At 45.1% G+C, this 16191-nt stretch overlaps 2 protein-coding genes across 12 annotated transcripts in view; one reads left to right on the top strand and one right to left on the bottom strand.

Annotated features, from left to right (window-relative positions):
- The window catches only part of SLC37A3 (solute carrier family 37 member 3), a 29628-nt gene extending 20895 nt beyond the window's left edge, over positions 1 to 8733 (bottom strand). For 2 of the 4 annotated variants that reach the window (XR_014502547.1, XR_014502548.1), the window contains exons 1-4: positions 8620 to 8725; positions 3526 to 3708; positions 2857 to 2971; positions 1 to 93 (exon numbers count right to left, since the gene is read on the bottom strand). Coding sequence is in view for 2 of the 4 variants with exons in the window: in XM_083401509.1 (XP_083257635.1) it covers positions 1 to 93; positions 2857 to 2971; positions 3526 to 3620 (303 nt within the window). In the remaining 2 variants the exon portion in view is untranslated. The other 2 variants (XM_083401509.1, XM_083401510.1) reach the window with 2 other exon arrangements.
- The window catches only part of RAB19 (RAB19, member RAS oncogene family), a 20462-nt gene continuing 4359 nt past the window's right edge, over positions 89 to 16191 (top strand). The window contains exons 1-3 of one of the 8 annotated variants that reach the window (XM_083401552.1): positions 89 to 260; positions 13335 to 13558; positions 14181 to 14364. In XM_083401552.1, the coding sequence (XP_083257678.1) occupies positions 13364 to 13558; positions 14181 to 14364 (379 nt within the window). In that variant the 5' untranslated portion in view covers positions 89 to 260; positions 13335 to 13363. Of the gene's footprint in view, positions 261 to 8785; positions 9176 to 10673; positions 10804 to 10827; positions 11040 to 13334; positions 13559 to 14180; positions 14365 to 16191 lie in introns of those variants that run through there. The other 7 variants (XM_083401554.1, XM_083401553.1, XM_083401555.1 and 4 more) reach the window with 7 other exon arrangements.

The following is a 16191-nucleotide window of genomic DNA, read 5'->3' on the forward strand; positions in this document are numbered from 1 at the left end:
CACAGCGTATGAGAACAGGAAGATGGTGTCCAAAGTTCCAAGGAAGAGTGTGGCTTTCCTAGTATCGGGAAATATATGGCTATTGTTCCAGAGCTGCGGAGAGAAGCAAAAATCACCCCCAAATAGGGATCTCAAATGTGCTGATGGGATAACTTAAAAATGACCAGGGATAACCAGCACGACGCATCTTCAATGCCCCAGCCTTCATCAGAAGCACAGAAGCAATCTCAGTACTGTAACACTGACTCCAACCACTAGAGGTCAGTCCCTTTTGCATTTAAAGATGTTAATGTTTTTATTCCTAAAGGCTCTACTGAAGAGGTCCTATACTGTCTTACTTTTCAAAGTACAAACACACCCCACCTGGAATTACCCAGAAAGGGCTGCTTCACATTTGACACTCACTCTTAACTTTTTTTTTGTTGGGGGGACATTGACACCATGATTCTGGTGCATGTCTCCACTGAGTGTCGATTGGTTGGCAGACCCAGATCTGTGCCATGTCATGATGTTAAGCAACTTTTTACTTTGAACACAACTTTTTGAATGTTACCATCAACTCTTTGGGGACATGGGGCACATATGAAAATTGGAGACGCTACTGCAGACACTATGCATGCAAAGCAGCCATATGCATGTACACAATACAATACACACTCTCCTCCCCCCTCCATACCAGTAATCAAAATGGGAGGGGGTTGGGATCCCCCCTAGGCCTACTGTGTGGGCTGAGAGGTCCCACTAGAGAGATCAGCTTTTCTCCCCACCTGAAATCTGTAGGAAGACACACATACACATTGCAACCATTAGGCTTGGGGGGAAGCACTTCTTTCAAGGGAGCATGGAAAGAGGAAGGGGCTATTAAGGCACAAAGGAAGCTCTCTGTGGGCACATATCTGCCCAGAGGTACCATTTTTGTGGCCCTTACTGTGCCATTACAAACAGAACAATGTGCAATGACAGATTATATTACTCCTTCCAAGTGACAACTTGCAAACAGCCAAGCCATTTTCCATATGATTGTCTGGAGCACAAATCTCTAAAAGCGAGGGATATATTAGTCTTCTGACACTACCTGAAGGCATAAATCAAGAGTGCTGATGATTGTATTGTTACCACACACACACACACACACAAGGGACAAGGGTATAGGTTAAGTGTGGAGCTGTGTGTACTTGCCCTGAATCAGAAAGGGAGGCAACCTGAGCTACTGCATGCCAGTGTGGTGTAGTGGTTAAGAGCGGTAGACTCGTAATCTGGTGAACCGGGTTCGCGTCTCCGCTCTTCCACATGCAGCTGCTGGGTGACCTTGGGCTAGTCACACTTCTCTGAAGTCTCTCAGCCCCACTCACCTCACAGAGTGTTTGTTGTGGGGGAGGAAGGGAAAGGAGAATGTTAGCCGCTTTGAAACTCCTTCGGGTAGTGATAAAGCGGGATATCAAAACCAAACTCCTCCTCTTCTTAAGAATCACTGAATGCAATTGCTTTACTCCAGAGTAAGAATGCAGTGGATCGCAGCCTTATGGCAACTTGCAGACAGCCAACTTTAGTTTTATGTCGAGTTAGGTATGGCCAACTGTTGGCCTATAAGTAAAATCTAGGCCCCCAGAGCAATTTGATCTGGTTCTTGGCAGCCCGAATCACTTCTATTATAAGCATGCTAAAAATGTTCCCCCACCATTTCATGTGCAGGGAAGAGAAAAATGTCCCCCTCCACCTTGTAAGCAAGGGAGCGATTCCACCATGTTAATCCTCCTTTTATAGATTTTGTTTTGTGGCACCCCAGCTATTCCTGAGCACTTGTTCTCCACAGCTCCGACACCATGATTGGAAGACAGTACTTGTCTGCTTCTGAGAAAGGAGCCCATTTGGGCGGCAAAATACACATCTGCCACTGTCTCACTCACAGTCTTGGGGAAAGGGAGCAACCCAAGAATACAGAAGTTGGCCCCCCAAAATTATAGTGTTATCCTATTTAGGTTTATCTGGAGGCAAGTCCCCCCCCCCCATTTATATAGGATATTCCTTAGAGCAGCAGTTCCCAACCTGTGGGTCCCCAGATGTTGTTGACTACAACTCCCATCATCCCTAGCGAGCAAGGCCAGAGCTCAGGGATGATGGGAGTTGTAGTCCAGCAACATCTGGGGACCCACAGGTTGAGAACCACTGCCTTAGAGCATTTGCTGCTGCAGCTGCTAAAGGACAATAGTCATTTACCTCTCTTGCTTCCATGGAAGAAAAATTCCAGACACTACAGTGCTGGGAGAAATCTTAGAAAGCCTAGAGTGCTGAAAAACAGAATGTCGCAGAGTCTCCCTTTCCCTTGCTTTTGGCAGTTTGGATGAATACATCCAACACTGGCCAAAGTCAATATTTAATGGAGTCAAGATTACCCACGTCAGAAATCTTGTGCATTCTCCTTATTGAGAAACCAGGCTGGACTCGCACAAGCAGGAGAGAGCAAGGTGTCGTCATCCCCCAGCCATTCTTTCACATCACTGCTCCTATACAGATGTCACATGGGACACAATGCAGTGAACTCAGCCCCATGGAAGCTTCCTTCAATAGATCACTCTCCTGCGACAACAGGATGTAGTGCTTGGACGGTACCCAAAGAAAGCCCAGATGATTTGTTTTGGCTCCCACAATGGAGGAGGGAGCTTCCCCTTTCAGGTGACCAACTTTGTGAGATGAGCTACCACTTCACAAGTAATAGCTGTTGGGTCCACCCCTCCCTGGTGGACAGAAAGGCATCCCTTTTGGGGGCAACCTGCAGACCTGTAATATGAATTTTATATCCTAGGTTAGCCCTATTCAAACCTAACCCATTGAAATGGATGGATATGACCAACTTACCTCATTTGGCTGGAGGCTGGGGGAGGTGTTGTTATGGGGAAAGGGGGTCCACTGGTTGGATATGCTGACCTTGACATTGCTAAACGTCTTCCGGGAGGCATGGAGCAAAGAGTAGCTGGGAAATTTAAGGGGGTGGGGAGGAGGGGAGAGAGAGAAAGAAGGAATATCAGGTTATTTTCTCATACCTACAAGAATTGCCATCTGGTTTCCTGAGAGGCGCTGCCCTTTTCACTGGCAAGTGCAATATTTGTTACAGTGGGGAAGGATTTTAAAAACTCGGGAAGACCGCTTTTTGCATCACACTGTAGAAGAACAGAACCTCCCAAAAGCCAAACCAGAAACTAAAATGAATAGAAGATGAGTTGGGGCGGGGGACTGGGAACCTGTAGCCCTCCTGCTGTTGTTAAGAGTACTACTCCCATTGGCCCCAGCCAGCATAGTCAGTGGTCAAGAATGACAGGAGTTGTAGCCCAGCAACTTCTAGAGGGCCACTAGTTTCTCACCACAGGCAACGAGGAGAACATGTGTTCTAGAATAGGAACACCCAAGCAAATATCAAACATCTCTATCCAGAATCAGCTTCTTCACTGTCTCTCCACCTTCAACTTGCTCAACCGTCCACAAACCCCACAAAATGGCTATCGTACAGACTCAGTTGCAACAAGCTACCTGAAGAACGTGAGCAGGAACACGGCGACATGATGGTGTGTGCACTGCGACGTGAGGGTCCTGTTTGCAGGCGGCCTCCTCCGAACCCCAGGCATAGCTCTCCTTCTGGCTTCCCCAACTCCCCTCCCCAACCCCCTTTCGCCCTTTCAGGGTAGAACGTAGATTAGGTCATTTCTCTTCTCCCTTAATAATGAAAAAGAGGAAAAAGTAAGCAAAGGCAACATAATCAAAATCATTTTATTACTGCAATCCTCAGAGTCTTTGGACATTCCCAGAGTTGGATGGTCTGGTTTGTTTGACAATGAGAAATCAAACCTTTTGTGTTATCGGCCCATTCTGCCAATAGATATTCAATGGGCGCCTTTTGTGCCAATTTCTACTGAAAACCTTTCTGTTCTGCCAGGCCTTTGCAGGCAATTAAGAATACATTCCCCACAATGGTCCATTGCTGTTTGTTTCCAATTTCTTTTTGCATTTAACTCGCTTTTAACTTTTTGTGATTTGATTGTCGGTTTTATGTTTCCATTTTGTTGTAAATCAACGTGAGGGTTTTTTTTTATGATGCAGTGTCATATAAACTGTTTTATGAATAAAATTTAAAAGTTTCATAGAACTCAGTGGAATTTACTTATGAGAAAACTGGCTTAGAAAATTATTATTTTTTTCCCATTGATGAGTCCCTTTGCACACAGGAGTGTGTCCAAATAACTTGCAAAACTTTAAGTGCATAAAGCATAATGAAAAACCGGAGAATACAATAAAAATCATGCATAAAACAGTTGCAATAAAATTGAATAGCAGAGACAATAACAGCAATAGACAGCAAAATCATCATAACCCATCAAATGCCTGGAAGAAGTTTTCATCTGGCACCAAGAGAAAGTTAATTGATGGTGCTACAGGGATCTCACAAGGGAGAGCATTCCACAAGCAAGGAAACACAACTGTAAAGGCCCTGTTTCTTGCTGCAACCCTTAGAAACACAGAACTGTAGAGTTCGAAGGGACCCCAAGTGTCATGTAGTCCAATCTCCTGCAATGCAGGAATCTCAACTAAAGGAACCTGGAGGACAGCCTCAAATGAAGATTTAAAAATCTGGGTAGTTTCATATAGGGTGAGGCACGCTGAAAGATTAATGAACTTAGGGTCCTGTCCCACCACTGTAAGAGGCCAATTACATTTATGTATATCTGTGTGAAAGCAATGCACTCATTAGTAATACGTCTTTCCCAAGACCTGCCACCCCGAGTCTCAAGATCTGCCCGAAAGTCCTAGTGAAAGATGGCGATATGAGACAAGGCATGGTTGGTAGGCTGTGCTCTGTTTATGGAGCTCCAACCAACTTGAGATACTAGCTATTTCTACACAAGAGATGAAAACTTATTTGCCTTTGGAATCCGACGTCGAGGCTGGTTAAAGGCTTTGTACTGCTGTTTTTATACTGGATGAGTGAATTTCTTTAGAGTTTATATTAGTGATTATAGGAAGGACAGAGTATAAAAACTCTGAAATAAATGCAGCCACAATACCGAAGCAGAGCACACAGGAGCACTGGCCCACGTGCTCTACTGTGTTTCCAAAAGCAAGCAGATGCAACTAGCCCCGTCCAGGCATTCTGCTCAAATGTATAACCCAGATAAGGATGAGTGTGCTGTCCCACTGCCATCCCCATTACATTCTAATTCTTACGAGGCTGAAGGTTTGAAGCAGGAAGATTCAAGAACTCATGGAGGCTCCGGACAGGCAGGGCTCTAAATCATGCAGAGAATCCCCATGAGTATAGGAGGCTCCCCCAATCAGAAACACCTTCCATGATCTTTAGGACAACAGAGCAGGGTGGATTTGATTTAAATTTAAATCACTAGTCAGTAAGACTTGATTTAAATCATTTTTTTAACATAAAGACTCATTCTTGCTGGTATAATCTTAATATTTACAACCAGATGAAGGCTTCATTTTTGGCATAAATCATTTCCTTAATAACAATTTAAGCAATTTATTTAACTAAAACAATAACATTATAGCACGTGTATCCATGTTTGTTAACTGATGTGGTTAAACTTTTTTTATAAAAAAAAACAGACTTAAAACTTAAAACAAATCCTTATTTCCTGATGAATAGCCTTTGGACTATAATATAACTTAAGTAGAAAACTATCTTTATAAATATTTTTCCTCCAAAAGCATTTTATTTTAAAAATCCGATTTAAATAAAAAAAATCTGATTTAAATTTAAAAATCCATTAAAAAAAAAATAATCATTGATTTTTATCCACCCTTGTCCCCACTCTCTCTTTTGCATGTATGTTGTATTGTACACAGAAACAGAACTCCCAAATAGGGCTACATCTGTGTCTCTGGCTACAGATTACATTCGCTGCTTGAGACACAGCAGCTTCAAAACCACCCCCTGCCCTATGGCTGGAGTCTCCTAGAGAGAGACAGACAGGGAGAAAGCTGGAGGAGGCAACTGTTATTTGTCTAGGCTTATCTTATCTGACCTTTAGATGGCTATTTTTTCCTAGAAGTTGGGAGGGGGAGAAGGAAAATGAGCTGCTAGGAAGAGATCTTCGAGGAGATAAGCCACAGACTGCCCCTAGATCTGTGGCCCTCCAGATGTTGGATTGCATCACCCTCAATGGTCAGAGATGATGGGGGTTGTAGTCCAGCAACATCTGGAAGGCCAAAGGTCAGCTACCTCTGCCTTAGGCAAACTACTATTCTCTCAACCTCAGTGTGCCCCCTCAAATCATTAATCCGGAAATAACACAATCATCCTACCTTACAGAGCTCTTGTTAAAGATTCACCATCTTGCCCAATATTCTTAAGGATTACTGAGGTGACATGTGCTATTCAGGTCTGAGCTACTCTTTAGGGCTATCATGGGACAAATCCAGAGCTTCTAAGCTTCCCTTCTTCTGAGCCAAGGGCCATAAAGGAGAGAGAAAGAGCCTCAACAGATCGGGGTGGAGAAAGAAGGCTCAGCTTCTGAAGCATGGGCTAGATAGTCACCACTAATTATAACGTGAAGGTTGGCTTCATTCTGAAAGATGGGGGTGGTCCTTAGAAGAGGAGCTATGGCTCAGTGGTAAAGCATATTCCTTACATACAGAAGCTCTCAGGTTCAGTTCTTGGCATCACCAGGTAGGGCTGGGAGAGACGCCTGCCTGAGAGCTGCTGCCAGTTTGTGTAGACAATACTGAGCTAGATGGGCCAATGGTCTGATTGAGTTTGATAGCTTCCTGTGTTCCTTCTCTTGCTAGTCAACAGAGGAACCTTGCTGAAATCAGTTCTACTCCAGTAACATTGACAGAAAAACTATAAAAGCAAAGAATACCAAGGAGTTAGGTAGGACTGATTAAAGGAGTTCCATTTTGCTTCCTACTCACTTTGGCAGTAGGACACTGTGGGAATTAGCTAGATTTGACACAGGAGCATTTGGAAACAACCAGCTAAGAGCAGTCAAGATGCAGAAGGCCTCAGCAGCTCTGGCAATCACAAAGCACTTACTGGGTTAGGCTTGGATTTTCTCAAGCACACAAAGCTTGCAGGAGGCAAAAATTCTGCCAGGAACCAACAGCTAAAGAATATCCCCTTCATTACTTATATGGAAAGCTACTGTATACTTTTCTGAGAATTGTACAGCACCCAACATTATCAAACACACATTCACATTTGCAGGACTCCACTACAGCATGTTGCTCCACAGCCCATGAAATTTGGGAAGGGTTCATAAGAGCTTGAAGGTTTTGCCTTCCATCTCTTCACACACTGCCTTATTAACTTGATTAAGACATGAAATATTTATCCAGTAGATGCTCTCCTGCAACTCATTTTTCCTCCTCCCTTCCAGAGCTTGCTGTAACCATATTCCCATGTTATGGCTGCATCAAGGTTAACTGAGGTTAAAGCTAACAGGATTGCTTCCAATCCATTCAGTAAAATAAGGGTTTGGTACCAGCTTGCAAACCAATGTCTCAGGCTGTCTTCACTGCAGTTAGCCCCCAATGCAGAACTTAACTATTAAATCCACAGTGTGGCATTACCTTTATTGGAAACTACCAAAAAGTTGTTTTTAAAAAAAAAAAATGGTGCCATGTTCTTCATCAGATAAAATACTACACAAGACAAAGGGTGACTGTGCATGGAAAAATAACAAAAGAACAAAACTATGGTTACAGCAAGCCGAAGAAGGGAGGCAGGAATTCATACAAAAGAGGGAAGTTGGCAGCAGGAAGGAACCACAAAGTCCTGCGGTGAACCTCCAATCTCCGTACTATTACTTGAACCAGATTTGTGCCAGCAAGTAGCTAATATCCCCCAAAATGTTCCTGGTCCTATCTGGGAACACAGATCAGATTGATAAGACTGACTGGACATGTCTTAAAACACCCCAAGAATTAGCTGCCCCTTTCTGCCAGGAAAGCCTTGAGGTACTCTTGCTTCCTCGCCACCCCAAATAACAGAAAACATTCCCTTGAAATAAATGCCCAACACCAACCGAAACACTTGTAAGAAACATTCTTGGCTGGCGGGATTACAACCTGACCAGGCTTAGGCTAAAACCCCCCTTTTGTCTGTTTAATTCGAGAATAAATACAGAAATCCCAGACTTGTTTACTTTCCTCCGGCTTTTAACTCACATGCCTCCAGAGCAGCATTCCCTCCTTAACCTTAACAACATGCCTTGCAAACCTTGTCCCGACAAGGAAATAGGACTCCACCTGCTCAAACAGCTACGTGGCAGGAGGCTGCTGTTAAAAGGCACCAAGGGCCAGCACAACAAGCAGCAGCAGCTTCGGGCCATTTCCCGCTGAAGCCACGGCAAGGCAGACCCGCGTGTCCCAGGGCACGTTTGAATCCGGCCCGAAAGCAGGCTTCTTGCCTGCTTGCTTTCGAATAATAATAATAATTTTTAAAAATCACATTCAAGGACAATGACTCAAGAAACCTCGCAAACCCGGCCGTGAGCGTGGGCTTGAGCGCCAGTGGAGCCGCCCCTGCCTCCCCCGGCCCTCGTCCCCCGACCACGCCGGGGCTCCTTCCCTTCCCTCCTCGCAGCCCCCGGGAGCCTCCACGTAAACACCGCTCACCTGCCCGCATTTCCAAGGCAACTTCCAGGAAGTCACGTGAGAGCCTCCTCTTCCGAGCCGGCGCCGCTCGCGCGCCACCTCTCCCGCTCCCTCGCCAGCTGGGGCCGCGGCCCCGCCCACCTCGCCCTCGCGTTGCACTCTGGGAGTCGTAGTCCTCCTCCTCCTCCCTGCTGCCCCGCGCTTCTTCAGCTCCCGAGGGCGACGGTGAGGCTGCGGCCGCCGGAGCCGGCAACTCACCACGTTGCTTTCGATGCGCTGCGTTGTGGCGTCGTGGGATCGGGCCGCGCAGCGCCCCTGCGAGGCTGGAAAAGCCTTTGCCTGTTTCCTTCGGGGAGCAAAGCAGCGATTAACTACAAAACAACCACCACCATGTCAAACCCCGTTGAACTGAAGGGGACTGACTTCACAGTAAACGTGCATAGGATCGGGCCGTCATTTTGCCACTGTCCAGAAGTTGGGAGGGCGAGGGCGCCTCGCCAAATCTTGCTCATTTATCCGGGAGTAAGAATAGGCATTTAACAAGAGATATATTTCCAACAAACTTTTAAAAATTCCTGTACGTTTCAATAGCTGCCTATCACTTAGAAATCCACCTAGTTGTTGTTTTTGTTATTATTATTATTATTATTGATTGAATTTATTTACTGCCGTATACCCAGAGGTCTCAGGGCGGTTCACAGAATACGATAAAAATATAAAACCACAAAATACATAATCAAAATAAAAACAGCAGCCCAATAACCCCCCCCCCCCAATTTAAGAGCATAGGATCCTCACACCATTTAAAGTAAGTTGTCTCCATCTCTGCATCTCTACCTGTGGAATGCCTGCCTTCTGCTATGCATCTCTGAGAGGTGCAAACTTTCCAGTTGCTCAGAAATCTTTACCAATAGGAATGGAAATGGGGCCAGTGAATGGACTGTTAAAAACACACACACAAAAAACCCTCTTACAGTTATTGTGCTAGAAGGGATTTTACCTTTTGAGATTAAACAGCTCATCCTAGGGGGATACCACAGTCCCATTCCCCCACCCCTGCAAGGCTCCTGTGCTCCTAACAGTGATATGAAAGGCAGAATTTCAACTGGCACAGCTTTTCCTGACATGGACATGCAGGAAAAAGAATGGCTCCAGCCTCCACCTGACAGAGCTTCAGTCCGTTTTTAGATAGTGAGAACTTCAGTAGGCATAGCCCATAGATGTATGTGCTAGCATGAGGAAAAACCCACAGAATGTGCAGAGCAGGAAGAAAAGGCGGATATCGTAGTTTCTTTCTGTTGCTAGATTTGAACAATGGTTCTCTTCTGGATAACCTATTAATTATTTGATAGCTTGCTTCTCTCTTGGAGTCTAGAGACCTGTATCAGTTACTTGACTGCTGTGTGAGAAAAATTCTCAGTGCAGTTTGCAGGGGGAATATTGTTATTCTTCAATCTATAGCCAAACCAGATGCATATTGGATGTTAGTAGTAAATTAGGCTTAATAATGCAAGCAGCATCATTACCAAAGCAAGGCTCTATGGACCTGAAAGCACATGCTACTGACTACAATAGCAATTCTGACTCAACATGTATAGGATTGGACTGGTAAATTAACGAGGAAGTTAAGTTTTTTCTTTTAGAATATCAGGCCTGTGCTTTACTTCTCTGTACTTTCAACACAAGTGGCTTCTCACTTTTGATCCTGTTTGAGAAAGTTGTGCAGACTTAAACTCTTTGTGTAGTGCAATCCTGCCAATGCCCAAGGCTGCAGTCCTATACGGGATCCACTTACCTAGGGGTAAGCTCCCCCATCCCTTGGAAAACAGTGGCACTTACCTCTTAGTGGCCAAGCGCAGAATGTTGCTGCTGGTTTCTTTATGACTGCCTGACAATGATTCACTTTCCAGCATTCATGTCATTCAGAGAAATACAACACTTCCTTTGCACTGAGCTAGGAAGTGGCTTTCATATACAGCTGTATACGAGTGCCTCTCTGGGGGTTGATGCTTCAAGTAAGTAGTTAAAGAAAAGCTCAAGGATTGAGTTGGGTAAGATTCATTTTATAAACACAATAGCCTGAAGACGTTGAACTTGTAGGACTACATTTCCCATCAGGCTGCAAGCCAGCCCAGGAAAGGTGGGAGGGGAATACAAAGAGAGCTATACCTGGCCGTGCAGGTAAGAGAAAAGGGTGAACAACAGGTGAACAAAAGTTGGTGTCGAGGTTTACTACTGCTTTAAGATATTGCGGAGGGTTTTAATGTTTTACTGCATTGAGCAATGGCTGTCCGTTCTGTGGTCTGAGGAAGGGAAATTTTTGCTGGAGCAAGAGTTGGAAGGAGGAATTGTGGAAAGGGGAACTGATGGTGGCTTCGATATTACGCTCGCTGTGATAACGAGGAAGCAGTTCTGCAAGGGGGCAGGCGCTGGAAAGAAAGGTTTCTCTTTGTTACTGATAAACCTACGAAGGGAAAATACAGGAGTGTGTGGACTGGAAAAACTGCTCTTTCTCTCTGCCGCTCATACCAGTCCTAATGACTTATAAATGCACACTTTCTACCTGTTGTCCTTGGGTGTAAAAAGATATCTGCTCACCATGAGAGAATAGCTTCTTTGTGACAGTAGTGCTGACAAGACAGTGCCTACTTGTTCTAATTTTTCTCCCAGCAAAAGCTGACCTCTCTCTTAGTTCTGTGGATTATATGAATCGTGCTTTCTCAAGAGTGTCATGATAAAGAGGTTGCTTCATGTTATCAGGTGATTCATCTAGCATAGGTAGAAGTAGATCTCAGGCTTGTGTGATCTTTGTTAGTTTTTACTATAAAAAAAAACCCTGAGGTGAAGCAACTGTGAGGGTGCAAAATGGCGGTTTGGGGTCAGCTGGGGCAACTAGGTATAAAGTGGTGATTTAGGGGGATGAGCTACCTGCCGAGTGGATCCAATGCTCAAATTATTTGGGGGGTGGGGAGAAGGAGAAGGGCCTTTATGAAATCCACAAGCCTCAACCCTGATCACCACAACTTCTGTCCAATTCCCCGCTTGTACACAGTACCTAAGAGAGTGGGACCCCCATCTGCCCACCCCAACCCAATAATTTGAAAACTAGCTGCATTTTAAAATGTGCTAGAATGACCTGCATATAAAAGAAAAGAAAAGAAAGACATGGCATTTTAGACCTTTGATTGCCATTGCTAAACAACTGGGAGACAGAAACCCTTGCAAATCTACTGCATATCACTCTGTTTTGTCCTGGCCCCAGATTTATGTAGGCACATCATGCAGAACACCCAACACCTCCAGTTCAAAAGATAACAGGCAGCAGGATTAAAGTTTGCCCTGCCAATGCAGATGATATCTGTTGTTATTATTATATTGGAGCTGTGGGCCAATGCACACCATCCCTTCAAAGCCCATTCAGCACACATATCAACTGTATGGATTCCTCCAAAGCATCTTGGGGAGTGTAGTTTTTGGGAAAGGCATGTGTTTTTAATGTGTGTTGAATGGGCTTTAAGTGGAGAGTGTGGGTTGCCCAAATCCTGCTACTCCCACTTCGCTGCAGGGCAGGGGGGAGTTAGGGTAATGTACGATAACCCTGAAGTGTAGTCTAGTGTTATGCTGGTGTTTTGCTTTTTGTTCAGTAAGTGGGTAGGAAATGCTGAAAAGCTGAGCATAATTAATTAAGGGTTAGAGGGGGACATGGGAGCTAGGGAAAGTAAGGTCTTCAGCCATGGATGGAAAGCTGTCTGAATGAGAAACAATGGAGAATTTTGATTCTGATTTTGACAAAGAGGAATGGCTGAGGGGCTCAGAATGAAGCTAGCGGGGCAGGCTGCCTTCTGCTGTCCATCAGCATTTACTGCCTGAGATGATTGCCTCCCTCTGCCTAATGGCAGGGCCAGCCCTGGTAGGATTGCAAGCTACATTGCCAGCTTCAGCTTTAAACCTATGATTTCCCTGTTACGCTGCTCCAGTGGCCTATACAAGTTTATTACTAAACAAGATGAGGCTGAACTGGACAGAGCCAGGCTGCCACTTGAAACCCTGTCATTACGAAAACCTGACCTGCTGGAGGTAGAATGAAAGCCCTCTAGCAAACTCAACACACTCCTTTGCCACTCAGTAGTTAGGCGAATTTTTCCATTGTAGCTGCCAATAACAATAACAACTAGGGACCAAAGTACCTTAAGGGCTGTCTCCTTATGTTCCATCTTAATCAGTGAGCTCTCTGCTGGGGCACTCCAGGTGCTTCCTCACGCTCCTCTGGTTTGGTTGACCGAGCCTTTAGTGCGGCATGCCCTGTGGGACTCCCTGCCACTGGAGGTTTGGCAGCAACCATCATTCCCTTCTTGCAGATGTCTTTTGAATAATATATTACTTCCAAAGGACTTTGCAATATGAATTTTCCCTTTTCAACCAATTGGTATTTGTTCATGTTTTTATGGATGCTTTCTGTTGATTTTGTTTTCATATGCTGCATACTGGCTTGATATTTATTTATTTTTTAATGAAAGTGCAGCATATAAATACATAAACAGACAAATAAACAGTAGGAAGAGGGAGTGCAGCAATGAAATGTTGCAGTGCGAAGTACTTCCACCAGCAGACTGACACTCTTTGGGTATCTCTGCTGAATGGTACAGCATGATCAGGAAGAACGTAAGCTCCTACTAATTAAATGGTATTTAGAGTCTGGCTGTTCTTTGCACTCATTCTTGCTCACACTATTCTAGGGCCAAGTCGCTCAGGGCTGCAGAAGATCATGGCTTTCTCCAGTTCTGACATGGACGAGGCTTTTGACTACTTGTTCAAGATCATTCTGATTGGAGACTCTAACGTGGGGAAGACGTGCGTGGTCCATCGCTTCAAGTCTGGGCAATACCACGCAAAGCAGCAGAACACTATTGGAGTGGACTTCACGGTACGTTCGCTGGAGATTGACGGCAAGAAAGTGAAGGTGAGTGGCACAGTCTCCTTTCTCCACTGGTGGGCGTGGGCAGGTGGGCATGGCTTGCCCAAAACAGCCTCACAGGTCAAACAGGAGGCCTGGTGGGTCCCAATAGACTCGTGGACCAGAGGTCCCCAGCTCTGAATTAGCAAAATGTGAAGCAGGACACACAGTTGTGGAAAGAGTAAGCGATAGCTGATTGTTGCATCTTAAATGGCACCTTCATTTCCCAAGGAGGCTGAAATAAATGGAAGTTCTGGAAATAAGGAAATCCACGTTGATCAACTTAAACATCATTTAGGCTATAACCCTAGACTACCTGCTTACCTGAGAGCAAGTCCTTTTGAGCACACATGGGCCTTACTTCTGATTAGACCCACAGGATTGCACTGTAAATAGATCAAGAAGGTGACCAACTGGAGATTTTGATGGGAATGCCTGGGATAGTTGCAAGTTGTCTGTGGGCTAAATGTGTTTGTGGATAAATATGACTGCAGTCTGGAGACTATATTTCAACTCACTGCTCTTTCTGTTCAGTAAACTTAGGTTGACTTGAAGGATCAGTCTCTGGGAGAAAGTTAATTTTATTTCATTGTATCTTCCCCCCCCCAACCCCCACTCTACCTTTCAGATACAGGTGTGGGACACAGCAGGTCAAGAACGCTTCCAGACTATAACCCAGAGTTATTATCGCAGTGCCCATGGGGCTATTCTTGCCTACGATATGACCAGGAGGTCCACTTTTGAGTCAATTCCTCACTGGATTCATGAGATTGAAAAATACGGTGCTGCCAACCTGGTTCTGATGTTGATTGGTAGGTGATAAATTCTACCACCAATAGCATGAGTTTAAACTAATCTGCTTTTTCTTGGTCTTTAATTTTGAAATTTATTTTTAAAGCTGAAGCAAGCATGCATAGTCCTTTTTTCTGAACTAGGAAGAGAGAACCAAGAGAAATGGATGAGCTCAGAAAGATACTACTACTAAGGGACATGGGTGGCACGGTGGTCTAAACCACTGAGTTTCTTGGGCTTGCTGATTGGAAGGTTGGCGGTTCGAATCCCCGTGATGGGGTGAGCTCCCATGGCTCTGTCCCAACTTCTGCCAACCTAGCAGTTTGAAAGCTCACCAGTGCAAGTAGATTAACAGGTACCGCTGCAGCGGGAAGGTAAATGGTGTTTCCGTACGCTCTGGTTTCCATCATGGTGTCCCGTTGCGCCAGAAGTGGTTTATTGTCATGCTGGCCACATGACCTGGAAAGCTCTCTGTGGACAAAAACCAGATCCCTCAGCCTGAAAGTGAGATGAGTGCCGCAACACCATAGTTGCCTTGGACTGGACTTAACCGTCCAGGGGTCCTTTACCTTTACCTACTACTAATTTATTACTTATACCCCACCCATCTAGCTGGGTTGCCCCAGCCACTCTGGGCAGCTTCCAACATAATAAAAACACAGCAAAACGTCAAACATTAAAAACTTCCCAATACAGGGCTGCCTTTTGATGTCTTCAGAAAGTTGTGTAGTTGTTAATTTGTTTGACATCTGATGGGTGGGTGTTCCATAGGATGGGCTCGACTACAAAAAAGGCCCTCTGCCTGGTTCCCTGTGACCTTACTTCTTGCAGTGAGGGAACCACCAGACGGCCCTCAGAGCTGGACCTCTGTGTCTAGGCTGAACGTTGGGGGTGGAGACGCTCCTTCAGGTATACAGGGCTGAGGCCATTTAGGGCTTTAAAGGTCAGCACAATCACTGTGCTCAAAAATGTACTGGCAGCCAATGCAGATCTTTTATGACCAGAGATATTTGGCCCCAGTGATCACTTCTGACTTTCCCATTTGTCAGAATAGACTCAACTGACTGCATTAAGGATCCAGTTATAAGTTAGGAGATAATACTTGCGAGTAGGTAAATCCCATGGAACTAAATGGGAACCCTGCAGCACCCCACTTGTCGCTTTTTTCCAGGATGACAATAAATCATTAATGAGTCCTATCTGGGTTCAAACCACTACACTCAGCGGGTGCAGAATGCCGCGGCAAGACTCCTTACGGGGTTCTTGCTGTGGGATCACATTCACCCAGTGCTATACCAGCTGCACTGGCTCCCGGTGGAGTACAGGATCAGGTTTAAGGTGCTGCTTTTAACCTTTAAAGCCCTATACGGCCTAGGACCCTCGTACCTACGGGACCGCCTCTCCTGGTATGTCCCACGGAGGACCTTACGGTCTTCAAACAAAAACATCTTGGAGGTCCGAGGCCACAGAGAGGTTAGGCTGGCCTCAACTAGAGCCATGGCTTCTTTGGCTGTGGCTCCAATCTGATGGAACGCTCTGTCACAAGAGACTAGGTGGGACTTGACACCTTTCCGCAGGGCCTGCAAGACAGAGCTGTTCCACCAGGCCTCTGGCCAGGGCATAGCCTGACCCCCTCCTTTGGCAATCCTCACAGAACTCTAGCCCAATGGTTGCCATTAATCTAATTTGAACTGATTTTATAATGAAATGATTTTAGAATGTTGTATCGTTTTACTGTTGTTAGCCGCTCTGAGCCCTGCTTCGGCTGGGAAGGGCGGGATATAAATAAATTTTATTATTATTATTATTATTATTATTATTATTATTATTATTATTATTACAAATCC

Source organism: Podarcis tiliguerta (assembly GCF_965153285.1).
Source record: "Podarcis tiliguerta genome assembly, chromosome: 10".
NCBI classification, from domain to species: Eukaryota; Metazoa; Chordata; class Lepidosauria; order Squamata; family Lacertidae; genus Podarcis; species Podarcis tiliguerta.